Consider the following 22,797-nt stretch of genomic DNA (forward strand, 5'->3'; position numbering starts at 1 on the left):
CTTTGCTTCAAGCAGCCAAAGCAAAGTGGAAAATAAAATAAAATTTAGTGTCCATGAGTCAAAAACCAAACTAATTTTTCATGAGAAACATCATTTTCCTGTTACTAAATCTTGAGATAAACGTTTCTGGTAGGTCCTCACAAAAAGGCTTACTATGTGATGACATGGATGCTCTTTTACACACACACACACACACACACACACACACACACACACATGTGTAATACAGGCACTTTTTATCTATCCTATTCTTTCAAAAGCATGGATACAAAATGCACATTAAGGAAAAGGCATGCTATAGGGTCTGAGTGCAAAATAGCAGTAATTTCTAGATCTCATAAATAAATGACAGTGCGGAAAATTAAACTCAAATAAGAAACTTACATGAGACCTTTGGGCAAGTCATTTTGTTTTGCTTTCCTCATATGTTGGATTTACTCCTGTGTTCATCTGTTGGATGACATAATACTCAAATACAATTTCATTAATACCATCTGAAATGTAGTAGTTTCACACATATTGAGGGGACACCTAGTGGTATCATTTCACTTTGTGTCAAAGAGGAGACCTTGAGCCTTGGATCTGAAAAGGGCCTTAGAAATCATCTTGGTCAATAATAGCAAATGTGTGGCATATGTGCCTACATTCCTTACTCTCATTACCATGGCAGACATTACTAATTGATTACATTAATACACGGATGGATAATACAAAGTGGAGATAAGGCTGTTTCTCAACACAACCCTTAATACAAGTATTACCAAAAGATCAGTGCTGGCATGCCCAATAAGAATGCTTTTAATGGATTTCTGGTTTTAGTCCCAACATGTAAAGAGCTTGGAAGTTGTTACTCTCATTCATTCAACTAGAAAAAGCTAAACAATTTGATAATGAATGAATTTTCTTAGACCCGTCAGAGAATTAAGATTACAGGGCAAACCATCACTAAGAAATCTGGAAAGACAGGTGAATCCAGAGAGTCACCACCAAAATTTGCATACCTGGAACAGAAAATATTGAGCCGTAAACTGATAGGAACATTTAAGTGATAATTTTGATGAATTACTAAAGACTTAGTGTAGACTAGCTTGAGAGGGAGAAACTCCTGGAGGCTGCAGTCTTAGGCCCTCCCTACATACACTTTTGTAGAATCCGAAAAATCCCCCAGCAGCCCTTGCAGGGAGAGGCTTAAAGTAATCATTGTAAAATATGACCTAAGCATTCTCTATAACAAAGGCCAACTCTCCAAGGGAAAAGACATAACCAGAGCCTTATCCCATCTGGGGAAAGGCATTCCTCCCACTCTAACCCCCTCCAGACTTCCTATCTCACCTAGGGGGATAAAAGCTATAGCATTGGGAAAAAATTGTGAAGCTTATAACCCAGAGATATAGACCCACTAAAAGACTGAAATTCAGTCATAAAGTTATAGAACACTTCTCTTCCTCTATAACCAATGACTACACCTACAGGGTTCTAATATAATAACAGTGAATTACAGCTGAAAGAGATGCAAGACACAGACCCTCTCTCTGAGGAAGAGTAACTAAGGAAGCCTAACATTAAGAGAGGAAACATAAAGACATTAGAAAAATTTGAAGTCTCTGGTACTTAAAGCTTTAGCAAACATGAAACATACCCCAATTTCTAGCCCAAATGTTCACACTAGTGGTATATGTATCTCAGTTTCATTACCTGATTCAGCATATTGGTTTTCAAGAAAAAATTACAAAGTTTACTGAAAAGCAAGAAAAAAAACACAGTCTGAAAAAAAAAAAGCAAGCATGAAAGCTACATTCAGATATGACACAGATGTTAGGATTATTAGACAGGGATTTAAAAATAACTATGATTAATATGTTAAGGGCTCTAATGTAAAAAGTACACAACATGCAAGAATAGATGGGTAATGTAATCGTAGAGATGGATACTCTACAAAAGAATCAAAAGGAAATACTAGAAATGACAAATACTATAACAGAAATGAAGAATGCCTTTGGTACACTCATCAGTAGACTGGACACATCTAAGGAATCTGAGCTTGAGGATAGGTCAATACAAATTTCCCAAATGGAAATGAAGAATGAAAAAAACAGAGTATGCAAGAACTGTAAGACAGTTTGAAAGTGTATAACATACACATAATTGGAATACCTGAAGGAGAAGAAAGAGGGAATAGAGCAGAAGTGTAATGAAACAATAATGGCATGAACTAATTCAAGTATTGAAGCGATATTGGCTAAAAAGCATTCCAAGACTAATGATATACACAAAAACCACAGGTCCAGGAATCTCAGAGAATACCAAGCAGGATAAATACCAAGAAAACTACCCCTAGGAATACTATCTTATTCAAACTACAGAAAACCAAAGAGAAAGAGAAAACCTTGAAAGAAGCCAGGAGAAAACAGCACTGCTTATAGGGTACAAGGATATGAAGTACAGTGATATGAAGCAATATAAACAAAGATAAGAAACCATGCAAGCATGAAGAGAATTGAGTGGAATAAAGTTGAAAGAAAAAAACTCACCAAAGTAGAGTTTTATAGACAGCAAAATTATCCTTGAAACGTGAAGGGGAAATAAAGACTTTCTCAGACAAAAACTGAGGGAATTCATCACCAGCAGATTTGCTCTGCAAGAAAGATTGAAAGAAGTGTTTTAGAGAGAAGGAAAAGGATATAGACCAGAAATTCAAATCTGCATAAAGAAAGGAAGAGTGTCAGGGAAGGAATAAATGAAGGTAAAACAATATCTTTTATTTTTCTTATTTTTAAATTATTTTTAATTGATCTAAAAGCTGTTTGTTTAAAGTAATAATAACAACAATGTATTGGGTGATCATAGAATATGGATAAAGGAAATGAATGACAGCAATATTGTAAGACATGTGAGTGAGGAATTGAGGATAATATTTTATACTGTACTTGTACTGCATGTGAAGAGGTATAGTGTTAGAGTAGTTTAAAACATATATTGGAAACTCTAGGACAACTACTTAAAATTTTGTTTTAGAAAGAAGTTTAATTGCTTGCTAAAAAGGAGATAAGGGCTTCCCTGGTGGCACAGTGGTTGAGAGTCCGCCTGCCGATGCAGGGGACGCGGGTTCATGCCCCAGTCCAGGAGGATCCTACATGCCGCGGAGCGGCTGGGCCCGTGAACCATGGCCGCTGAGCCTGCACATCCGGAGCCTGTGCTCCACAACAGGAGAGGCCACAACAGTGAGAGGCCCACGTGCCGCAAAAAAAAAAAAAAAAAAAAAAAAAAGTAGATAAAATGTAATTATGTACAATGTTTAGTTAAAACCAGAGAAACAGAAAAAAAGGAGACAAAAGAGAAAAGAACAGATGCATGAAACAGAAAATACTTACACAGCAAATATTATTCCCAACTATATCCATCATCACTTTAAATGTGAATGGTTTAAATACACCAATTAAAAGACAGAGACTGGCAGAGAGGCTGCAAAACCAAAACCCAACTATATATTGTCTACGAGAAACCCAATTCAAATATAAAGACTCAGATGGTTAAAAGTAAAGAGATGGAGAAAGATATACCATGCTAACATGAATCAAAAGAAAGCTTGAACTATATTACTTTCAGTCAAAGCCAACTTTAGAACAAGGAAAATTATTAGGAATAAGGAGGGACAATACACAATAATAAAGGGGTCAATTCTCCAAGTTATTACAATTCTAAATGTGTATGTATCTAATATCAGAGCATCAAAATACATGAGGCAAAAACTGACAGAGTACTGTTAGCTACCCTTGATTTAGGCCAACCAACTACCTTGATAGATGAGATGATAAAAGAGGTTAAGTGACTTGCTTACGGTCACAAGACTAGTGATTGACAGAACAGGGGTCTCCTAGTTCCTTGTCCGGATCACTATCTAATAAGTGAAAATTTTGTTTGAGGAGCTATTATCTTCACTTAGTTAATACAGACGTAGACAGGATTAAGAACCACTGGGATAAGGGATAGAGTCCAGGTGACACATTAGCCCAAGACACCATTCAGTTAAGCCTGGGCTTTGTGTGGAGAAGGCTGATCAGGTAAAGGCCTCCAAAGACCAATTGTGTAGGTAAACATTGCAGTTTTGTCAAGAATGGTTGCACAAGATAGGGAAAAAATCAGAGGTTGAAGCTTGGTTTGCCAGTCCAAGTGATAGATCATTCAGGAAGTTAGGAGTAGGGACTAGATAGCAGGAGACTGGGGAAGGAGGGGGGGTTGCTAAAAACTGCTCTGTTGTGGTTCATTGATAGAGGTGGAATTGGACAGGTGATGGTTAGAGTTAAAGGAGCAGGAGAGGTAGGTTTAGGAGCTAATGATAGGAAGAAGCAGGTGTCCAGAAGTGTGTATGTGGGGCTAGTTGTTTGGTGGTGAGGCTTGGTAGGCTGTGCAGAGATAAAGAACAGAGAAGGAGGGTGAGTTGAGTTTTGGGGAAACCAAAAGATCCCTGACAGGGAGATCCAGCTGTTGCTCATTCTTTCCCCCTATTTTCCTGTTTTTATTTTCTTTATACAGTTGACTCTCCATATCCATTGGTTCTGTATCTGTGGATTCAACCCACTGTAGATTGAAAATATTTGAAAAAAAATTTCCAGAAAGTTCCAAAAAGCAAAAGTTGAATTGTCATTGACTGGCAACTATTTACACAGCATTTACATTGTATTAGGTATTATAAGTAATCTAGAGATGATTTAAAGTATAAGGGAGAATGTACGTGGTGATGTGTAAATACTGCACCCTTTTATATAAGGGACTCGGGCATCCACAGATTTTGGTACCCCTTGGGGGCAGGGGGTAAGGAGGAGGGTTCTGGAACCAGTCCCCCCCAGATACCAAGGGATGACTGTATACTTCATTCTACTCTAATTGTCCAAATATGTAAACAGAATATATTAAATGAAAATTTACCGTTTTCATTCTTAATTTAGAAAGCCAACTATCATTGAGTCTCTCAAGAAAAAAAAGAAACAGAACTTATTTGCTTTTTATTTCTGTCTTGTTAAACTCATGATTGATGAACTCTTTAAAATGTAAATAATTCTTTAAAAGGGAGCTGTTCTTCTAAACATCTTTGCAATGATAGCAGTCAGTTTGCTTATGCTTCATGTTCAAACACATATTCTTAACCACAGGGAAGACAACATGCTGATGTTTTCCCTGATTCTCAGGCCCTTTTGAGGTCAATAATCAAACTGAATTTGTAGGCGATTCTAGGGGAAAAAATAGGATATTTTAGGGTACCATGAAAATTTCAATTCTCTGAAATTTTTTAAAGGGAAAGATGGTAAGAAAACATTCCTTTGTGGAGAGATATGTGAAATTTTACCTTGAAATTATGACATTAAAATTTCTATTAGCTAAATAAATCTAATCAAATCCTCTGTCAGTTACAAATAATATAATTATACATTCTGAGCTCTAGTCCAAGGAATTTGAATTTTATTTCATGGTACTGATGTATTTATTATATCTACTCAGCTATAAAGTAAGTATATGTTGTGATTAAACATCATACGGATCTCACTTCAAATACTGGCTGGTGCCATTTTACTAGCAAGGTATTTAACTTCTCTGAGACTCAGTTTCTCTGTATGTAAAACATGAACACTAACAGAACTCTACCTAGAATCTAGAGTATAGCTAGCATATAGTATGCACTCCATAAGTGTTTATTGGATAAATAATTATCTCATAATACTATGTGAAGATTATATAATGTATGTGATGCATGACACATACTAAGCATTCAATAGCTGTTAGTTTTATACTATCATCATCATCCTTATCATTAATTTCTCTTTTTGAAGGGGGACATTCTGTTAAAATGGTAGAGGGAATTTTATTGTTTCTAGGAGAGTGATATCTAAGCATTTCTCCTAAGCAATCATAACTAGCTGTCTTCTGGTTATAACCTTTAATGTAGTCAGAGATACTTAAAATTGAAAATCTGATATTTAACCTCCTTCATTTATTATGGAAGACTCTTATATCATCCAATTCTATGTACCTGATTTGTCAAAGGGAGCAGATAGCAGTTTTCAAGCACACAGAAACTTAGGGAAAATTTAGTTATGCATGAGGCTTTGTAGAAATGTCTACTTGAAGATGAAGCAGCCGAACAAAAAAAGGAGTCATGATGGAGAAATTATGATAAAAGGATTGGTTGTAAATATCAAATGAATTTTCTATATTTAAATATTAAGATTAAAAATTAAAATTCAAATTGTTGGAATTACAGTTAAAGATAAACATAAAAACTTTCACTTCAAGAATGATGGAGTATACATACTTTTCCTTATTCCTCTGATTAACTACAACTAAAAGTCCTAGCCATTATTTATAAAACAAACATGAAAAAATTCTGAAAGTTGGAGAGAATAAGGTAGACTGGAAACCAGGGAACAAACAGTACAGTGGAGAGCTTCCTGGTTTGGGTTTTTTTTTTTTTTTTTTTTTTTTGCCTCATATATCCCAGAGTTCGTTCTAGAAAAGCTGGCAACCCAGAAGCACCAATGGATACAAACAAAAAATGCCCCAACCAAAGCCAGTTCTCTGTAGCCGGAGGACCAGAAAAGGAACAACCTAGCAAAACAGAAAACTTTTATACAATAACCATTCTATTCCAGTAACACAACCACTTGAAAAAAAAAACTGTGGTACCATCCCCACCCCTATCCCTGCCAGCAAAAGCCAAGCAGGGAGCTGAGACCATCCCCCTGGCCAGGCTATAATAAGGTATCTCAGTGCCCCCATTGGTGAAGACCTAGTGAAGAGTGCTGGGACTTTCATTCCTGCTAAGTTATAACAAAGACCCTCCCCACCATCCCCACTCATTGTTAGTGGAGACTGAATGGAGAGCTGGGATTCCCACCCCCAGCTGTTAGAAATGAGGTGCCTCTTCCCCTCCCCCCTGGGATGCTGTCAGAGGATACCTAGTGGAGACTCAGGACTTTTACCACCACCCAGAAGGAATGAGGTTACTCCCCACCCATGTGAGTGGAGGCCACATGGGGAGAAGTAACAAGGTACTCCTACCCTTGAAGTCAGGTTAGTATATCAATGGAGGCCTAGTGGGGAGCTGAAACTACTACACACATACAACAGTAAGGAGTTTCCCTAATCCATGAGTGTCAATGGAGGCCAAGTAAACCAGGCCTGTCAAACCAGGCAGTAGGGAGGCAGTATTCCTTCCTTACCCTGCCAGAGTGGTGTCATAGGAGGCCAACCAAAACATAAGATTTAAGATCCAGAGTCTTATAATGCAATACCCCAGATAACCAGATGTCATGTGAAAATCACTTATCATACCAACAACCAGAGAAATATCAAATTCAATGAGAAAAGGTAATCAACAGATGCCAACATTAAGATAACATAGATGCTCAAATTATGAGGATGTTAAATCAGCTGCCATAAAAATACTTCAATGAGCAATTACAAATACTCTTGAGACAAATGAAAAAAATAGAAAGATAGCAAAGAAATAGGAAGTCTCAACAAAGAAATAAATGATATAAAGAACCAAATTGAAATTTTAGAATTGAAAGTACAGAAAATGAAATAAAAAATTCAGTAGATAGGCTGAACAGCAGAATGGAGGAGACAGATGAAAAAAATCAGTGAACTTGAAGATACAATAACAGAAATTACCCAGTCTTAACAACAGAGAAAAACATAGACTGGATTTTAAAAAAAAAAAGAAGAAGAATGAACAGAGCCTCAGGGATCTGCAGGACCAAAACAAAAGATCTAACATTTATGTTGTTGGAGCCCCAGAATGAAAGCAGGTGAGACTAAAAAAAATACCTAAAGAACTAAAGGCTGAAAACTTCCCATATTTGGCAAAAGACATAAACCTATAAATTCAACAAACTGAGTAAACCCCAAACAGATAAACTCAAAGAAATCCATACCAAGATACACCATACTCAAACTGCTGAAAGCTCTATAAAATCTTGGAACCAGTAAGAGAAATGGCAGCTTAATTATAGGTAAAAAGCAATTCAAATGACAGCAGATTTTTTTCATCAGAAATCATGGAGGCCAGAAGAAAGTGGCACAACAGTTTTTTAAGGGCTGAAGGAAAGAATTGTCTACCTAGCATTCTATATCCAGCAAAAATATCTTTTGGGAATGAAAGGGGAATCAAGACATTTTCAGATGATGGAAAACTAAGAATTTGTTGACAAAGACCTACCTAAAAGAATGGGTAAAGTAAGTTTTCTAAAAAGAAAGGAAATGATAAAAGATGGAAACTTGGAACATCATTTAGGAGGAAAAACAAAAAGGCAAAAGGCAAAAAAAGGCAATAGACTTTCTTTCTCCTCTTGAGTTTTCTAAATTATGATTGATGGTTGAAGCAAAAATTATCACACTGGCTGATATGGCTGTCAATGTTGTAGAAAAATAGGAGTAATACCCTTATCTTTCACAGAGGCAGTTGATATATACTGTCTAAAGTTGAACATAGTTAAAGCAAAAGCATAATGACTCCATCTTTTAAAATTTTTTATAAAAAACATTTTAAGGAACTAGTATCTGATATATCAGATAACGTTGCTCTAAAATTATTGATATCAGTACTTTATTATGCATATATGTATGTATACATGTGTATGTATGTTTATAGATATATATATATACAGACATACAGAGCTGAATGGCATGATTTTCTCTGAATGTTGATAAAGGTGGTGCATTGAGATTTGGTTTAATTACTAAATTCTTTGTTCTATTTGTTATCATGTTTAAGTTTTAAAATGAGTATGTATTTTTGTAACAGAATTATTTTTATTGTATTTTAAAATTATGAATCAAAGAATATAGCAATTAAAAATAATCTGTTTAAAGGAAAACTTTAAAACATTAATGATACTCAAATTAAATTACAGAAAAATGCAAATACTGAAATTTAAAATATCCTACCAGAAATGGTTTCTTTGGGGGCTCATTCACATACCATAAAACACAAGAAGCAACGTAATATTTACCCCGATCTTGAAATCTAACTAGTAGATGGATACCTCTCTCCGTCTCAATCTCTGTCTCTCTTAACACGTATATACACACATACACACACATGCATGTGTGTACATACACATATATTCATGATATTGATAAATAGTTCCTTTTAATGCTTTATATGGTGAGAGCTAGCATTTCTTTTAAAACGAAGACATGGCAGTTGTTGTGAAAAGAATTATTTTGATGTAAGGTTTTTCTCCAGGTGAAATATTCTACACAGTGAGTATACTTCAAGGATGTGTAGCTCTATGACATTGAGTTTGCTGGGAATAAAAGTTAGATGCAGGAATGAAAATATACAGAGTATTGGTGAATGTAGCTAGAGGAGCAGTTTGGGGTGTGTGTGTGTGTGTGTGTGTGTGTGTGTGTGTGTGTGTATGCACACATGCACAGTTATGAGTGCTGGGTGCCTAGAAGTAAGCAACATCATGCAGGGGAGAATTGAACCTCTGGTTTTCCTGCTTGTCTGATACATGCTAGTTAGGACATATGATTCCATTGACAATGATGCTGCCTAAATGAATCTACCTCAAACTATGGCTATCCCTCAGAGTTAATACTCAAGTTTTCACCAGAGGACTAGTGGAGGATACTGGATATAGAGTCAAAAGGCCGCCACCCACTGATATGTGACTTCCATTAATTGACCTGCCTCCCACTATTCTAGATTTCATGTCCTCTCTGGTCATTAGTAATCACCTTAGTCATTGTTTTCACCCTGGACTCAGTTTGCCTAGATATAGAAGAATAAGAATGATCTCTCCCCTCCTCAGCTGTCCTTGCATATTAGAATTCAGCCCATTGTTTATAGTTACCCAGTCAATTCAAACTAGAATTAACTAGAGTTCTCTGGGTTAATCTTTTTATTTTCGTACCAGGGACCATTTCCTCTCAAAGGACAACATTTTTATTATGCACTGTTGGTCAAACACATCAGTTGGTTGAATGGAGTTTTGTTATAATGAATACCTATGCACTAGGAAATCTAACACTTATTGCTTTTATAAATAAACCCCCAAATCTCAGTGGCTTAACAATAGAAGTTTGTTTCTCACTAATGTCACATCCAGTGCTGAGGTACCTGGTGGATGGCCTTTTATGTGATATTCCAGGACCCAGGATTTTTCTGTCTTGTGGCTTTTCCTTGGAGACTCCTCCATTCATCTGGCAATAGAGAAAAGAAACTATAAGGAAGGACATGGCTTCTTGATTTCTGCTCAGAAGTGATACACATCTCCAACTACTTCAGCCTAATGTGACACATTACTTCTGCTCACAATGCTTTGACCTGTTTAGTCTTATGGGCACCCCTCTTGTGATGGAGGCAGAGGTATAGTAGGTTCTGGCTAGGTAGCTGCTTCTTGGCAACAGCTCTGCAATGTGGAAGGGGGGCACAAAATTTTGGTGGTCAATAAATTGTCTCCAACCTATCCAGAAGAGCAAGCCCAGGTGAATGCGGGGCTTACCTTATGTACCTCTCCCCTCTCAAGGATCACAGCTTGAGTTGGCTGCTGTTCGATTCCTTCAAACAGTTGTTATATATATTTTGTGTTGGATTTCAGGTTGTCTATGACAGGAGGGTAATTCTGATCTATTCCATGATGGCTAGAACAGGAAGTACTACTTAACTTGGTTTTAACCTAGCATTTCTTAAACTTATTTGACCATGGAGCCCCTTTTCTTCATGTAACAATTACTAATAAAATACTTTGAAAAACATTTTTGCAAGGAAAAGAGTAAAGTTATACCACCTCCATTCCTTTACTTATCTCTCCAGGTTTTTGCTTTTGTTGTTGTTTTGCTTTTGTTTTTATTTGTTGTAATTGTTTTGTTTTCTTGAGAAATTTGAGTTTAGTTCAGTATTGTTTAAGTGGTCGAGATAGTTGAAGTAGGAAAGACTAAAGGAAGTTGAAAAGCATCTGTACTTGATTACAGGACAAATGAACTGAGTGCAGTAGTATGCATAGCTCCCCCACTTGGCAGAACAGAGAGGAAAGTTTTTGGTATCTGTCGCCTAGTACCTAGTTGGTCTCTGGTTTCCTAGTTCCTGTAGGAGCCACAGTTTATAATCTGCAAACAGAGAGTGTTCACGAGGTTAAATGAGACACTATATGTGAAACAGCTAGCAAATAAGAAGAAACTTAATACATATATGGCTCCTCCCTTCCTCATTCTTTCTGTGTTCTCCTAGTTAGAAATGCACTAACCTAATTATAGTTAAGTTAGTTGTGCTATTCAGCTACAATGACAATTATATGAAAAGAGGTCAGGGAAAGGATGTGGTAACTGTATAAGCTCCCAATTTCCAAACCCTGAACTAAAATAAATACTGCACATAGATGGTTAGATTCCAGTGACTTAGACCCTGCCATTCCTATTATTGATGACCCACAATTAGATTGACCATGAAGCTAATGACTTAAGCTTCAAGCCCTTCACTTGCATTGGTTCCTAGGAGTGCTGGGAGTTGATGAGAATTGCAGAATGTTCTAGGTGGTGAGGGGGAAGCATTGCTGTGTAAACATTTCTGGTAAATTGCCTAAAGAGCTCTGAGAAAAAAGGGACTCGAAAAAATTTTTCTGGGAATTTGTTGTGATTTATTTTGTCATCCTAAATAAATATTTATTTTTGCACCTAATTTTGTGTTTTGTACTTTTTATTTCTTTTTCTTAAAGAGGGTCCCACAAATTGTTTACATTTCAGACTTCAAACACACGGATCCACTCCTGCTCACACTTTTGGTGCCATGATGTGCTGCTACCCTGAAAATTCCCAGAGGTGCCCTGCTCAGAGCCCACTCCGATAGCTGGAGCTGCAGATGGCTTTCCTATCTCTCTCCTTCCCTGCTCCCCTAGAGCTCTCCTCATCACTGCTAGAATCAAGGGCCAGCTGCTTGAGCCCCTGCCAAGACAAAGTGTCTCTCCACATGCACTCTGTTCACTGGGGAGAATGATTAGGGCCCGAAGCTCAGGACCCAAAGTGTGCAAGAAATTAGGAGAGAGAGAAGTTCAAGAAAATGGGGCCCTTGGGACAGTACGTGAGCCTCAGGGCCACCCTTTTGGCTCATTGTGGGTTAGATTATACAGATACTCATGCTTTCATTAAATATATTTTTTGAGTACCCAGTATGTGCCTCAGGGATTGCCCACCATCCTGACCTTTACTTGTATAAGTTTTCACTGATAACATTTTTCCAGGGTACAAACTTTGAAATTCCTGAACCACAGCCCTTTAGTCAGCTGGGTGGCTCCTGTATGGATTATATAGGAACTGGTTGAAGAAAGCCAAAGAAATATCTATATTTTGTAGGGTTTTTTTTCCTAACAGTATTCATTTCATTCAAGCTCTACCTGCTCAAAGTAGTTCTGAACACAAGATGGGAAGACTGAACCATGGCAAAGAAAATGAAGAATAGTGTAGCCTCAGAAAGAAAACCTAAAGGCATGTGTGAGAAGAATGTGCTCAGTAGGAACCCAGAGTGAGGCCTTTGGAGGAGGAGCAGATACAATTTATAAAGCTTTGGAGAGACTAGAGTCAGCCTCTAGTCTGACTGATTTCAAGGTGTCAGAATAGCTTTTATAGGTCAACAGGGTTGTTCTAATGATTATCCAAGCTTCTCCTCATCCAGTGGGGAAGGCCCCAGTTTTATGGAATTACCTGCCCAGGCAGGAGGTTGGGTGTAAGAATTCTGAGCAGACTGCCCCTCCTCCCTGAAAGCAGCAGGCAGCAAAATAGGTCCGGAAATTCCTGAGCATTGGGAAGCCAGCACTAATGCAATTACCTGAAATAAAAGAAGAGGTCAGATAATAAGGGGCAAAGGTTTTTCCTTTTAAAGTCAAGAGCCCGGTAAACAAAACCAGCTGCCCCTGGACAACAAACTCTCCTCATTAAATGTTTTTTAAGAGGTTAATGGGCATAAGTGGCTAATTGGGGTACAATCCTGAAGACTAAATCTAGGGGCCTAGAGAAAGGGGGGAGGGGAATCAGGGTTAAAACCTGGCTGGCAGAGAAGAAAGGAGATGAGACCTGCCCCTGGCAGAAGATCCCTAACTGGCCAGAATGGAATTAAAATACGAGTGAGATGATTTCACCTGGAGTCTCTAATATTTCTGGCAGTATCTCTGCGATATGGGCTTGGGAATCTCAGCTGGGACAGTTTTAAGTTTATACGCTTGTGGAATAGGACCTGGAGTAAGTTTTAAAAATAACTAATTATGGGAAATTTTATGTGTATTTACTATGGAAAGTCTGAAAGGGTACAAGGCAAAATGTTAAAAAAGTTTCTCTAGGTGTTGGGTTTATCAATGATTTTTCATTTTCATATTTTAATTTTATTTACGTGCATCTTCTAATTCGTCTATAATGAGCACTTGTTTCTTTTACAATCAACAGATAAAGGGCAAAATTTTAAATGCAGTAAGTCCCCACCATACAAAAGAGTTCCATTCCAAGAGCATGTTCATAAGTCCAGTTTGTTCATAAGTCCAGTTTGTTCATAGGTACCCAACTAACACAATCGGGTATAGAGTACTGTACTGTAATAGGTTTATAATACTTTTCACACAAATAATACTTAAAAAATAAACAAATACAAAAAATAAAGAAAACATTTTTAGTCTTACATACAATACCTTGAAAAGTACAGTAGTACAGTCCAACAGCTGGCACACAGGGGCTGACATCAAGTGAACAGGAAAGAAGAGTTACTGACTGGAGGAGGGAGAGGAGATGGGAGATGGTAGAGCTGAAGGATAGTCAGCAACAGGAGACGGAGGGCAAGCTGCAATTTCACGTGAACTAACTTATGTGATTGGACATGCGAATGCACAGTCACATCTTTGAAAGTTCGTAACTTGAAGGTTCATATGTAGGGGACTTACTGTAAGATGAAAGGTAATAAACTAGAAATAAAATTTAAAACTAAGAAGAGCAAGAGAGTTGGTGAATGAATTGGTAAGTAGTTCCATTTACCATGTATACTCTGCCATCTTTGCCACCTCCCCAAGTATGTGCTTGATATGACCTGCCAATCTAGAGGCCAGCTGAGGAAGGAATGATGGTTGCCAGTACTGAGAACAGGCTGTTTGTCCACACACAAAGGTTTCAAGCTCATTGCATTTGTAGTAATAGTTCACAGAAAGGTTATTTCTGCACAGCCTCTCCTGGCTTCAGCTTTTAGTTGAACAGCTCAGCCACCTGTGGTGTGACCCTAGGAGATGCTGAAATTTCAAGAGAACTTAGAGGAGGACTATGATTTACCTAAAATTATCAGTCTAAGTGTTTCTAGAGCCAACCATTCTGCCAGGGTTTATGTGGAAGATGCCAAAGCACCTCTAATTGGCAAATTTCCTTCCTCTCTCTTTCCTTCCCTCAATCCTTCCTTTCCTCTCTGATTTGTTGGGTCTTCTGGTGCCTTTGTATCCATTACTAAACTAGTTAACTCTTCAGGAGAGACCAGTTGGTAGCTCAGAATCATCTGTATCTTCCCAGTGAAGAAGACAGAGGAAAGCAGAGAGAGTTGCCCCCAGGTCACTGGACAGTCTGGTGGAATCCAATCCTACTTCCTCTTACCCAGTCTTAGTTAGAAATCACCATCTTTACCATTTTTAACAATTTATTCTTACCAAGTGTCATCACAGGCTATCATGTCCAAATCTAAATGATGTATTGAGCCTTTTACTACAGGCAGCCACTATCAGAGAATCAAAGCTCTGTAATAGGCAGGAGTTTTTCAAATAACCACAGACTGTTGACATTGAATGTTTTCTTAGAAGCTTCACATTTATGAAGGGTAAGTGCAGCAAGCTAATTGTCCAGGGTTACCCATGAAAAAGGCTCAGGTATTTATCAATTCATACCTATGGTTAAATTATCCCCTCTCTTAAAAAGGAATACTAAATTCTGGAGGACCAAAGTTCTTATTTCCATAGTGCAATATAAATGTGGGTTTATGTTTGCAAATAAAGTTGCTGAAACTTCACAGTATAATATGGGAATTCCTTTGGCATCCAAGTGTGAATCTGACTCAGACTGAAATTATTAAAAAGACACTGTGTTGGTCAGGCTGGGGAAGGAAGGAACTCTTATTTAGGCCAAAGATAGAGGCAATGTCCAGGGCCATATCTGAGAATTTTAGAGGGTCTCTGCCGTATCTGTTAACATCTCTGATTCTCTTAGAGAGCTCATCTACGGCCGTGCCTCCATTCATTACTTACAAACTGAAAAAAACAACCGGGTCAACGTTTTCTGTCTCAATTTTTCTCTGTGCTGACTTCTCACATCTCCAAGTACCTGTTGCATATTTTCTCTTTGATATTCTCTGGGTCTTTGATATCTCAAACAGAATAATTTATCTCCTTTGACAAACCTAAAACCGAGTCTGACTAAGCCTACGTGTCCTTGGCACCAATGTTCTCGAAGACATTCTCTCTCATTAGCTCGTGGTCATCATTGACTCCCTTCCTATCTCTCTTACTCACTACAGAAGCTTTATTTTATTAGTTGTTTCTTCACAGGCTCTCACTTTTACTTTTTCCGTGATCTCCCTTACTTAGACCCAGATTTCTTCTTGCCTGCACTGTTGAGATAAGATAACCTTGTCACACTGGTTTCCTGCCTGGAGCTCTTCCTGCTCCAGTCTAATTCATAGCCCACAGGAATAGCCTGAGACCAACTGAGAATGATTGAATCCAGCTTGTTAGGTTAAAATCGGGGCCAAAAATAGGCTCTAAAAAGTTTAAACCAAAGTTTTTACTGGAATTCCTCCCCCACATGTCACATGAAGGAGGAATTGGACTATTCCCAGGTCCAAGAAAACAGCCATTGAGTGAACAGTAAGAGGGAGCCAATTTTAGACCCATGGAAGAAGAGCCTTCCCTGGAGCCGAGCTGTGGTACAGTGGAACAGTACTAGTAGTGTATGAGAGTGTGTTCCCTGTCCTAGATAATCACTTCCCAGGGATGTCATCACAGACTTACCTACTTCAGACCACATGACCACTAAGGTCTTTTCAAACTCCAGATTTTTGGAACAGAATCACAGCCCTCTCCATCTCTCTCTTTCTCTCTCTCTCTCTCTCTGCCTCCCACCTACTGGAAATCCAGAGTCCGTTTTTGCTCCTCCATAATTCCCTAATTCCAAATCCTATGGTGGATGAACATACTGTCTTTCTCCAGACAGATGTTCCCCTGCTCACCCCATCCCATGGCTTTTCAGTCTAGGTTGCTGCCACCTTGGGTACTTAAGTAACCTGGAGGGTAGTTTTGGTTATTGAATACCTTTTATGTGCCAGGTTCTGTGCCCAGAATTTCTTCTCATTTTTATCGGTACAGTAACCCTGTGAAAATACTGTAGGGTTGGGGTTCTTTTTAAACTGATTTTAAAGAAGGGGAAACCCAGTATCATATAGGTAGTATGTGGCAAAGCTGGGACTGAACCAAGGTTTTCTAACTCCAAGTTTCATGTACTTGAGAAATGAGACCAAAGGAAGGAGGGGACAAGTGGAGGTCCCTCAACCCTGGGCTGTGGATTTTGTGGGATAGGAAGGATGTTCACAGGGAATGCTACATATTGAAAAAGTACATCTGGCACTTTTATCTCAATGAGCATTAAACTATATGTGTTGCCAGCAAAACTTATAAACTCTGCTGTTTAAAATAGTTACTGGGAGCTAACAAAGAAAAAAGAGGAAACTATAATATATTTGACTAGAACATAAAAGAACACTAATTACAGTACATTTTCATCATATGTGTAATCATCATGTAATATAGTACAAATGTTCATGTCCTTCAATGTGTGTTACATTAACATTTCATGAATTATTTTTAATTTGAACACTACAGTGTTTTAATATGCCTGGCTTTCAGGTAGTATACTATGTAATCACAACTTTAAAAAAATTGGAGGTGCTGACAGTGGAGCACTAATAGAAAGAGGTTTGTGAGGTAATGGACATGGACATTACCAGCTCTGTGTGTTGCACATAATAAATGTTTATTGGATCTAAGTCTAGCATCTATACCAGGAATGAGGTGAAAGGTCATGTCATTGGTTTGTTTTATCCCCTAATATAAGTAACCACCCAGATTTTCAAAAGCATGTACCCTTTGACACAATCACCTCACTTTTAGAATTCTATACACACAGTCAGACCCCTGTTATTTATGACCCCATCTTTGTGAGCTGAAAATTAGAGAAATCAGAAAAGAACTAAGAGTTGTTGAGTGCCTACTATATGCCAGACACTTTAGGTTTATCTGCTTGATCTTCAAACAATCCTGAGTAGTAGATATGTTACCTCGCTCTTAAGAATAAGAATACTGAGGTCCATAAAGGCCAAACATCTTGCCCAAGGTCACATAGGTAGTAAATACCTGACTTGGAATTTGATCTCAGGTATCTCTGGCTCCAAAACCCATACTCCTTCCAATATACAAATGATTTAAACATTGGATTCTGTGGAAATGTGTGAGGTGGTGAGGCAAGCCAAGGGGAAGGCTGAGTGGGAGGAACTCATCTCCCACCCTCACTTCAACCGGAGCACCTGGTTGAAAGTGCAATTACAAAAGAATTTTAACCATTCCACTACATCACATATTAGTATGGGAATTTAACATTAAAAGGAATTTTTTAGTACTAGAATTAGAATTATAGTTCTATAATATGTACTGAGAAGTTGGTGTCTTACTAAAAATGACATAATCTATCATTATCCATCAGCCAAGGAGACCTAAGTGGATTGGAAAAGGCACCCAGGAGTCATAAGCATTGATTTAAATTAAATCGATTTAATTTGGAATTTTGCAAAGATGAGTGTTGGGCGGTTTGAGATAATGAAGGTCACCTAATCCTGGGCTTAGCCTTCAGGGTAAAGATTCACACAGAGAGTCCCCACAAAGCCAGATGGACCTGTTTTGGTTAAATGTTAACAACGTAGTATCAGCACAACTTGATGTTTCACTTAAGCTACCTAACAAAACAGGAGACACCACCACACTGATGTGTGCCAAACTTGTTGCTATTTTAGGAGAGGGCACCTGGACTTTAATCTGTCTGACTTATTTATTTGTTTATTCATTTATCCTTTCATTTATTCTGGGGGTGGAAGGAGGTTGACTACAAGGTATTTTGCCCAGGGAAGTGAACTGGAGATGAACTCTTTGAGACCTGCTCACTGCACTAAATCAGATTTTTGTGGTTGGTGTTTTCTTATTTAAAGGTGTGGAAACCTTTCAAAATGTATGAGTAGTCTTTCAAACCTCTCACATACCTTTATTACTTTAAGGTGGGTGTAGGGATGGTATGGGAGGGGTGTTAAATTACTTTCCCTAGGGGGAACACAACTAAGCTTTTCCCCATTACCCAATTGTGTTACAGAGTCCTGTCAGCTCCTATAGAGCAATAAATGCAGTTTCAATGGACAAAGGCTGAAAAAAATCACAATATTAGCCCACAAATGGAGGTGAAAATGAAGAGGATAAAAAGTATATTATTTGTTTGAAAAGTACCCAGGATCAAAACTTCTTAAAATGTAAGAGCCCAAGTGAACCCTGGGCTCTTTCCTCAAGCAACAGAGACCTCTGGCTAGAGAAATATATTTGTAGTCTCCTGCTCGAGATTTTCTCTGATTCTTATTTTATTTTTATTCCAGTTGCTACATTGATGGCCGGGTGGTCAAGGTGATGGACTTCCTGAAAACTCGCCTGTTAGACACACTCTCTGACCAGATTAGGAAAATTCAGAAAGTGAGTAAAAATCTCTGGGGAAGAAGAGGAGTGAGTTTGGGGGTAAGGCGAGGAAAATGTCACGGGGTTCCAGCTGGATGTTAGCACTGTGGGTAGAAAAATAGTGCAGTCTGGATTTGCATGGCCAAGAGGTACCTCTCACAGCTGATGATTGCCGTTTGTTGCTTTTCAGATTAAGAAGGGTTTGAATGTACCATATCCAAGTTTAAAAGCTTCTCTATTTTAATAACAAACATTTTGTAACAGTTGGCTTCTAAATTGTGAGTTTCTTAAGGGAAGAATAGGTTTACTTTCTTCTTGCAGGAGTTTATTTTGGGTTAGTTTAAGGAGAGAATGATTACATTCATTCAGTGGAATTGTGGTCTGGGGTATTGGCAATTCTGAGCCACATTTACACTCTTCCTAGGTGTCTTAGAATCATCCAAGTAACATCTTACTTTTGTAGAGATGTTGGGGAAGATAAGGTTAAATTAAGCAATTGCATGAAGGTGCTACTGGCACGACACCTGTAGTTAGTAGTTCTCAAACTTGAATACAATCAAAATCACCAGAGTTTGCTTGTAGTTTCCAGTCTTACTTCTGATGTTCTGATTTAGTATGTCTGGAGTGGATCCCAGACATCTCTTTCTCTTTTTTTTTTTTTTTTTTTTTTTTTTGCGGTACGCGGGCCTCTCACTGTTGTGGCCTCTCCCGTTGTGGAGCACAGGCTCTGGACGCGCAGGCTCAGCGGCCATGGCTCACAGGCCCAGCCGCTCCGCGGCATGTGGGATCCTCCCAGACTGGGGCACGAACCCGTGTCCCCTGCGTCGGCAGGTGGACTCTCAACCACTGCGCCACCAGGGAAGCCCGACATCTCTATTTTTAATAGTCATCTGTCAAGTGATTCCACCCAATGCAGATCACGTTTTGAAATACACTAGATTAGTTAATTCTGAACTGTGAGGATCTTATGTCTACAATTTCCATCTGCCTCTACGAAATGGTGATATCTCATCTTTAGTTTCCTAGTCAGGTCCTTTTCCAGGGAATGAGGACCTTTTGAACATTCAACTTTCTTTTGAGCAGATTAAACATATCTTTGCAGAAAAATAGCAACAGGTAGGCCCCCATTAATATAGGATGAATGAGGGGAGTTCCCTGGTGGTCCAATGGTTAGGACTGCATGCTTTCACTTCCAAGGGCATGGGTTCAATCCCTGGTCCAGGAACTAAGATCCTGCAAGCCGTGAGGTGTGGCCAAAAACACAAAATATATATGAGATGAATGAATAAATGAATGGGCAAATAAATGAATGGCTCATTATAAAATTAGTTGTGAAAAAAAATACTATTTGGAGCAATCATAGAAAAGCACTTTTGATTGCTAAACGGGAGGTCTGTACACTTTTCTGTATTCATACCAATGCCATACTCAGATTACAGAATAGCTTTTGGAGTCTTCAGAGGCTGGGAGGCCTCAGGACTTCTGAATTTCTACATCCCAGTCTGATCCCTCTGGGGATCAGGTGCACTGACCAGCACCCTTATCTGTCACTGTCTCCTACTAGGCAAAGCCTAGGAGAACTAAACTATTTGAAATATCTTTGTCAGTCTCTTTGACATTCACTTAGTTTTTATTTTTTTAATTTTTATTATTATTTTTTTAACATCTTTATTGGAGTATAATTGCTTTACAATGGTGTGTTAGTTTCTGCTTTACAACAAAATGAATCAGTTATACATATACGTATGTTCCCATATCTCTTCCCTCTTTCACTTAGTTTTTAATATTTACTGAGCTTTTAGCAAGTACCAGGCAAAGTGCCAGGTGCTGAGGATACAAAATGTAATAAGACATGGTCTCTGCCCTCAAGGAACTCACAGTTTTAAGGTTTAATACTTACTTTGAGCAGGTTGAAAAACATGTTACCTAATGGAGTAGAATGTCAGCCTGTTGAACACTACAGGTTTCTAAGCACATTATGCTAATCCAATATTAGTTATTGGTCTCTAAAAAGAGGGGAAGAAATTTCTTTCATTCATTCATTCAGTAGGTATTTATTGAGTGTTTACTGTGTTCCAGGCACTATACTAAGTTTCTGTATTACATTAGTGTACAAGACAACAAGTCCTTCTATTTTTGGCTTTTCCAGTTTTGAGCCTAATGATCTGATCAAAGGATTGTCATTGGAAGTAATGATTCAGTGGTATCATGGCACTGTGAGTGAAGGGTCTAGCTGTGTTCATGTAATTCTTTAAGTAGAATAGGTAGCTCTAGGTCAAAGCCAAGACAAATGGATTAGGAGTTAGGTTCTTCCCTTTCTTCCCACTACCCCAGTACTCTCCACCACTGCATACATCTTCATCATCACAGAATGTTCAGAGACTGAAATAAGTGGCTAAACTCACCTCCTGAATTGGCCAGACAAGGCCAAAGAAACTTAGAATAAAGGGCTCAAACCCTGTGCTCAATTGAAATTCAGACCTTTAAAAACATGTGTGATGGACTTGGAAGGGGAGCGCTAAGTGTGGTGGCAGAGAGGAGCAGTGGAGTCTCCAAGAGAAATAACCTATATACAGAAGGCACCTGGCAGGGGATGGCTAGAATTAGCAATAGGACCTGGAGTCACCTTTTGGCTGTTGCAAATACAACATGCTCAGAGGTCCCCTCAGGCTTATGTTCCTGTTCCGGTTATGTCTTGCTGTGCAACAAATTACCCCAAAACTTAGTGGCTTAAAACAATCATCTATTATGACTATGAATTCTGTGGGTCAGGAATTCCCATAAGGATAACTTGTCTTTGCTCCATTAGCTTCAGCTGGAAAACTCAAAGACTGGGGTAATTCAAAGGCTGGCGACTGGAATCATCAGAAGGCTCATTCACTCATGTGTCTGGCAGTTAGTTGATGTCAGTTGTCAGCTAGTACCTTTGTGGGGCTGATAACCGGAATGCCTCTTTGTGTGGCCTGGGCTTCCTCCTAAGGTTTTAAAGTCAGATGCCCAAGAGAGAGAGCCAGGTTGAAGCTCTATCACCTTTTCTATCTACCCTCAGAAGTCATAGGGCATCACTTCAACCACAGTCTATACATTGAAACAGTCACCAAGATCCATAGGGATTTAAGACAAGAGGAAATAAACTTCTCTGGATGGGGGAGTGGCAAGGTTCTGGAAGGGCATATAAGACCAGAAATATTTTTTCAGTCATCTTTGGAAAATACTGTCTGCCAAAGTTCCATGCTCCTTGTTTCATTTAGTAGCTCATTCAGTTATTTCTCTGACTGGTTTTCTTTTTCCAGTTCTCTCTTGCAAAGCTCTTGCCAGGTATTGCCTTAAACGGGTATCTGCTAGGGGTGTTACTGGATCACAAATTCCTTGAGGTTTGATTCATGGAATAGACCTTCTATTGGCTACAGCAGACTGGACCCAGTTGTTAGGGCCTCGAGGATGAGAGTCTCTACCACAGTGCAGGATATGCCAGGTACTGGCCTGACTTGGGGAGATGAGGGCTGGGAGACCAGAGAAGGGTCACCAAGATTTTCCAGTTGAAAAGTTACTTTGGCTGTTCCTTAAGTCCCCTGTGGATGGGTGGGGGTTTGGGGAATTAGAGTCCAGGGTACAAACTGGGAAAGAGTGATCAAACTTCTTTCAAGCCCCCAAAACCAGTTTGGAGGTGGACCAAGTAAGATTTTAATATGTATATAACTGAAACTCTCATCCAAAAGCTAGAAATGTAATCTTTGTTTCTTTTCTATTTTGAGAAGTTCAGAGAAGTCCTAATGACCTCTCCTTAGGTCCACAGTAATGGAAAAAAGGGCAAATTTCCCACCAAAACAGATTCGTGTGAGATTGGTTAGATAAACCAGTGGTGAGGCTGTTTGAAGAAGAGATAGGATATAGGATTCCAAGTCTAGTGGCTTGGGTTGTATGACCTTGGGCCATTCACGTAACTTCTCTGATTTTGTTTCTTCATCTGTAAAACAAGGATGCTAAGAATACAGTCAGCCCTCTGTATCTGTATCCATGTGTTCTG

The 22,797-nt window shown here is 38.7% G+C and overlaps 1 protein-coding gene across 2 annotated transcripts in view; it reads left to right on the forward strand.

Moving 5' to 3' along the window:
• HPSE2 (heparanase 2 (inactive)) overlaps window positions 1-22,797 on the forward strand; it is a 592,918-nt gene that overhangs the window by 411,963 nt on the left and 158,158 nt on the right. For both annotated transcript variants that reach the window (XM_059054720.2, XM_059054721.2), the window contains one exon: window positions 18,695-18,788. In XM_059054720.2, the coding sequence (XP_058910703.1) occupies window positions 18,695-18,788 (94 nt within the window). The remainder of the gene's footprint in view (window positions 1-18,694; window positions 18,789-22,797) is intronic.

This window comes from Kogia breviceps, chromosome 2, assembly GCF_026419965.1.
Source record: "Kogia breviceps isolate mKogBre1 chromosome 2, mKogBre1 haplotype 1, whole genome shotgun sequence".
In the NCBI taxonomy this organism is placed as follows: domain Eukaryota; kingdom Metazoa; phylum Chordata; class Mammalia; order Artiodactyla; family Physeteridae; genus Kogia; species Kogia breviceps.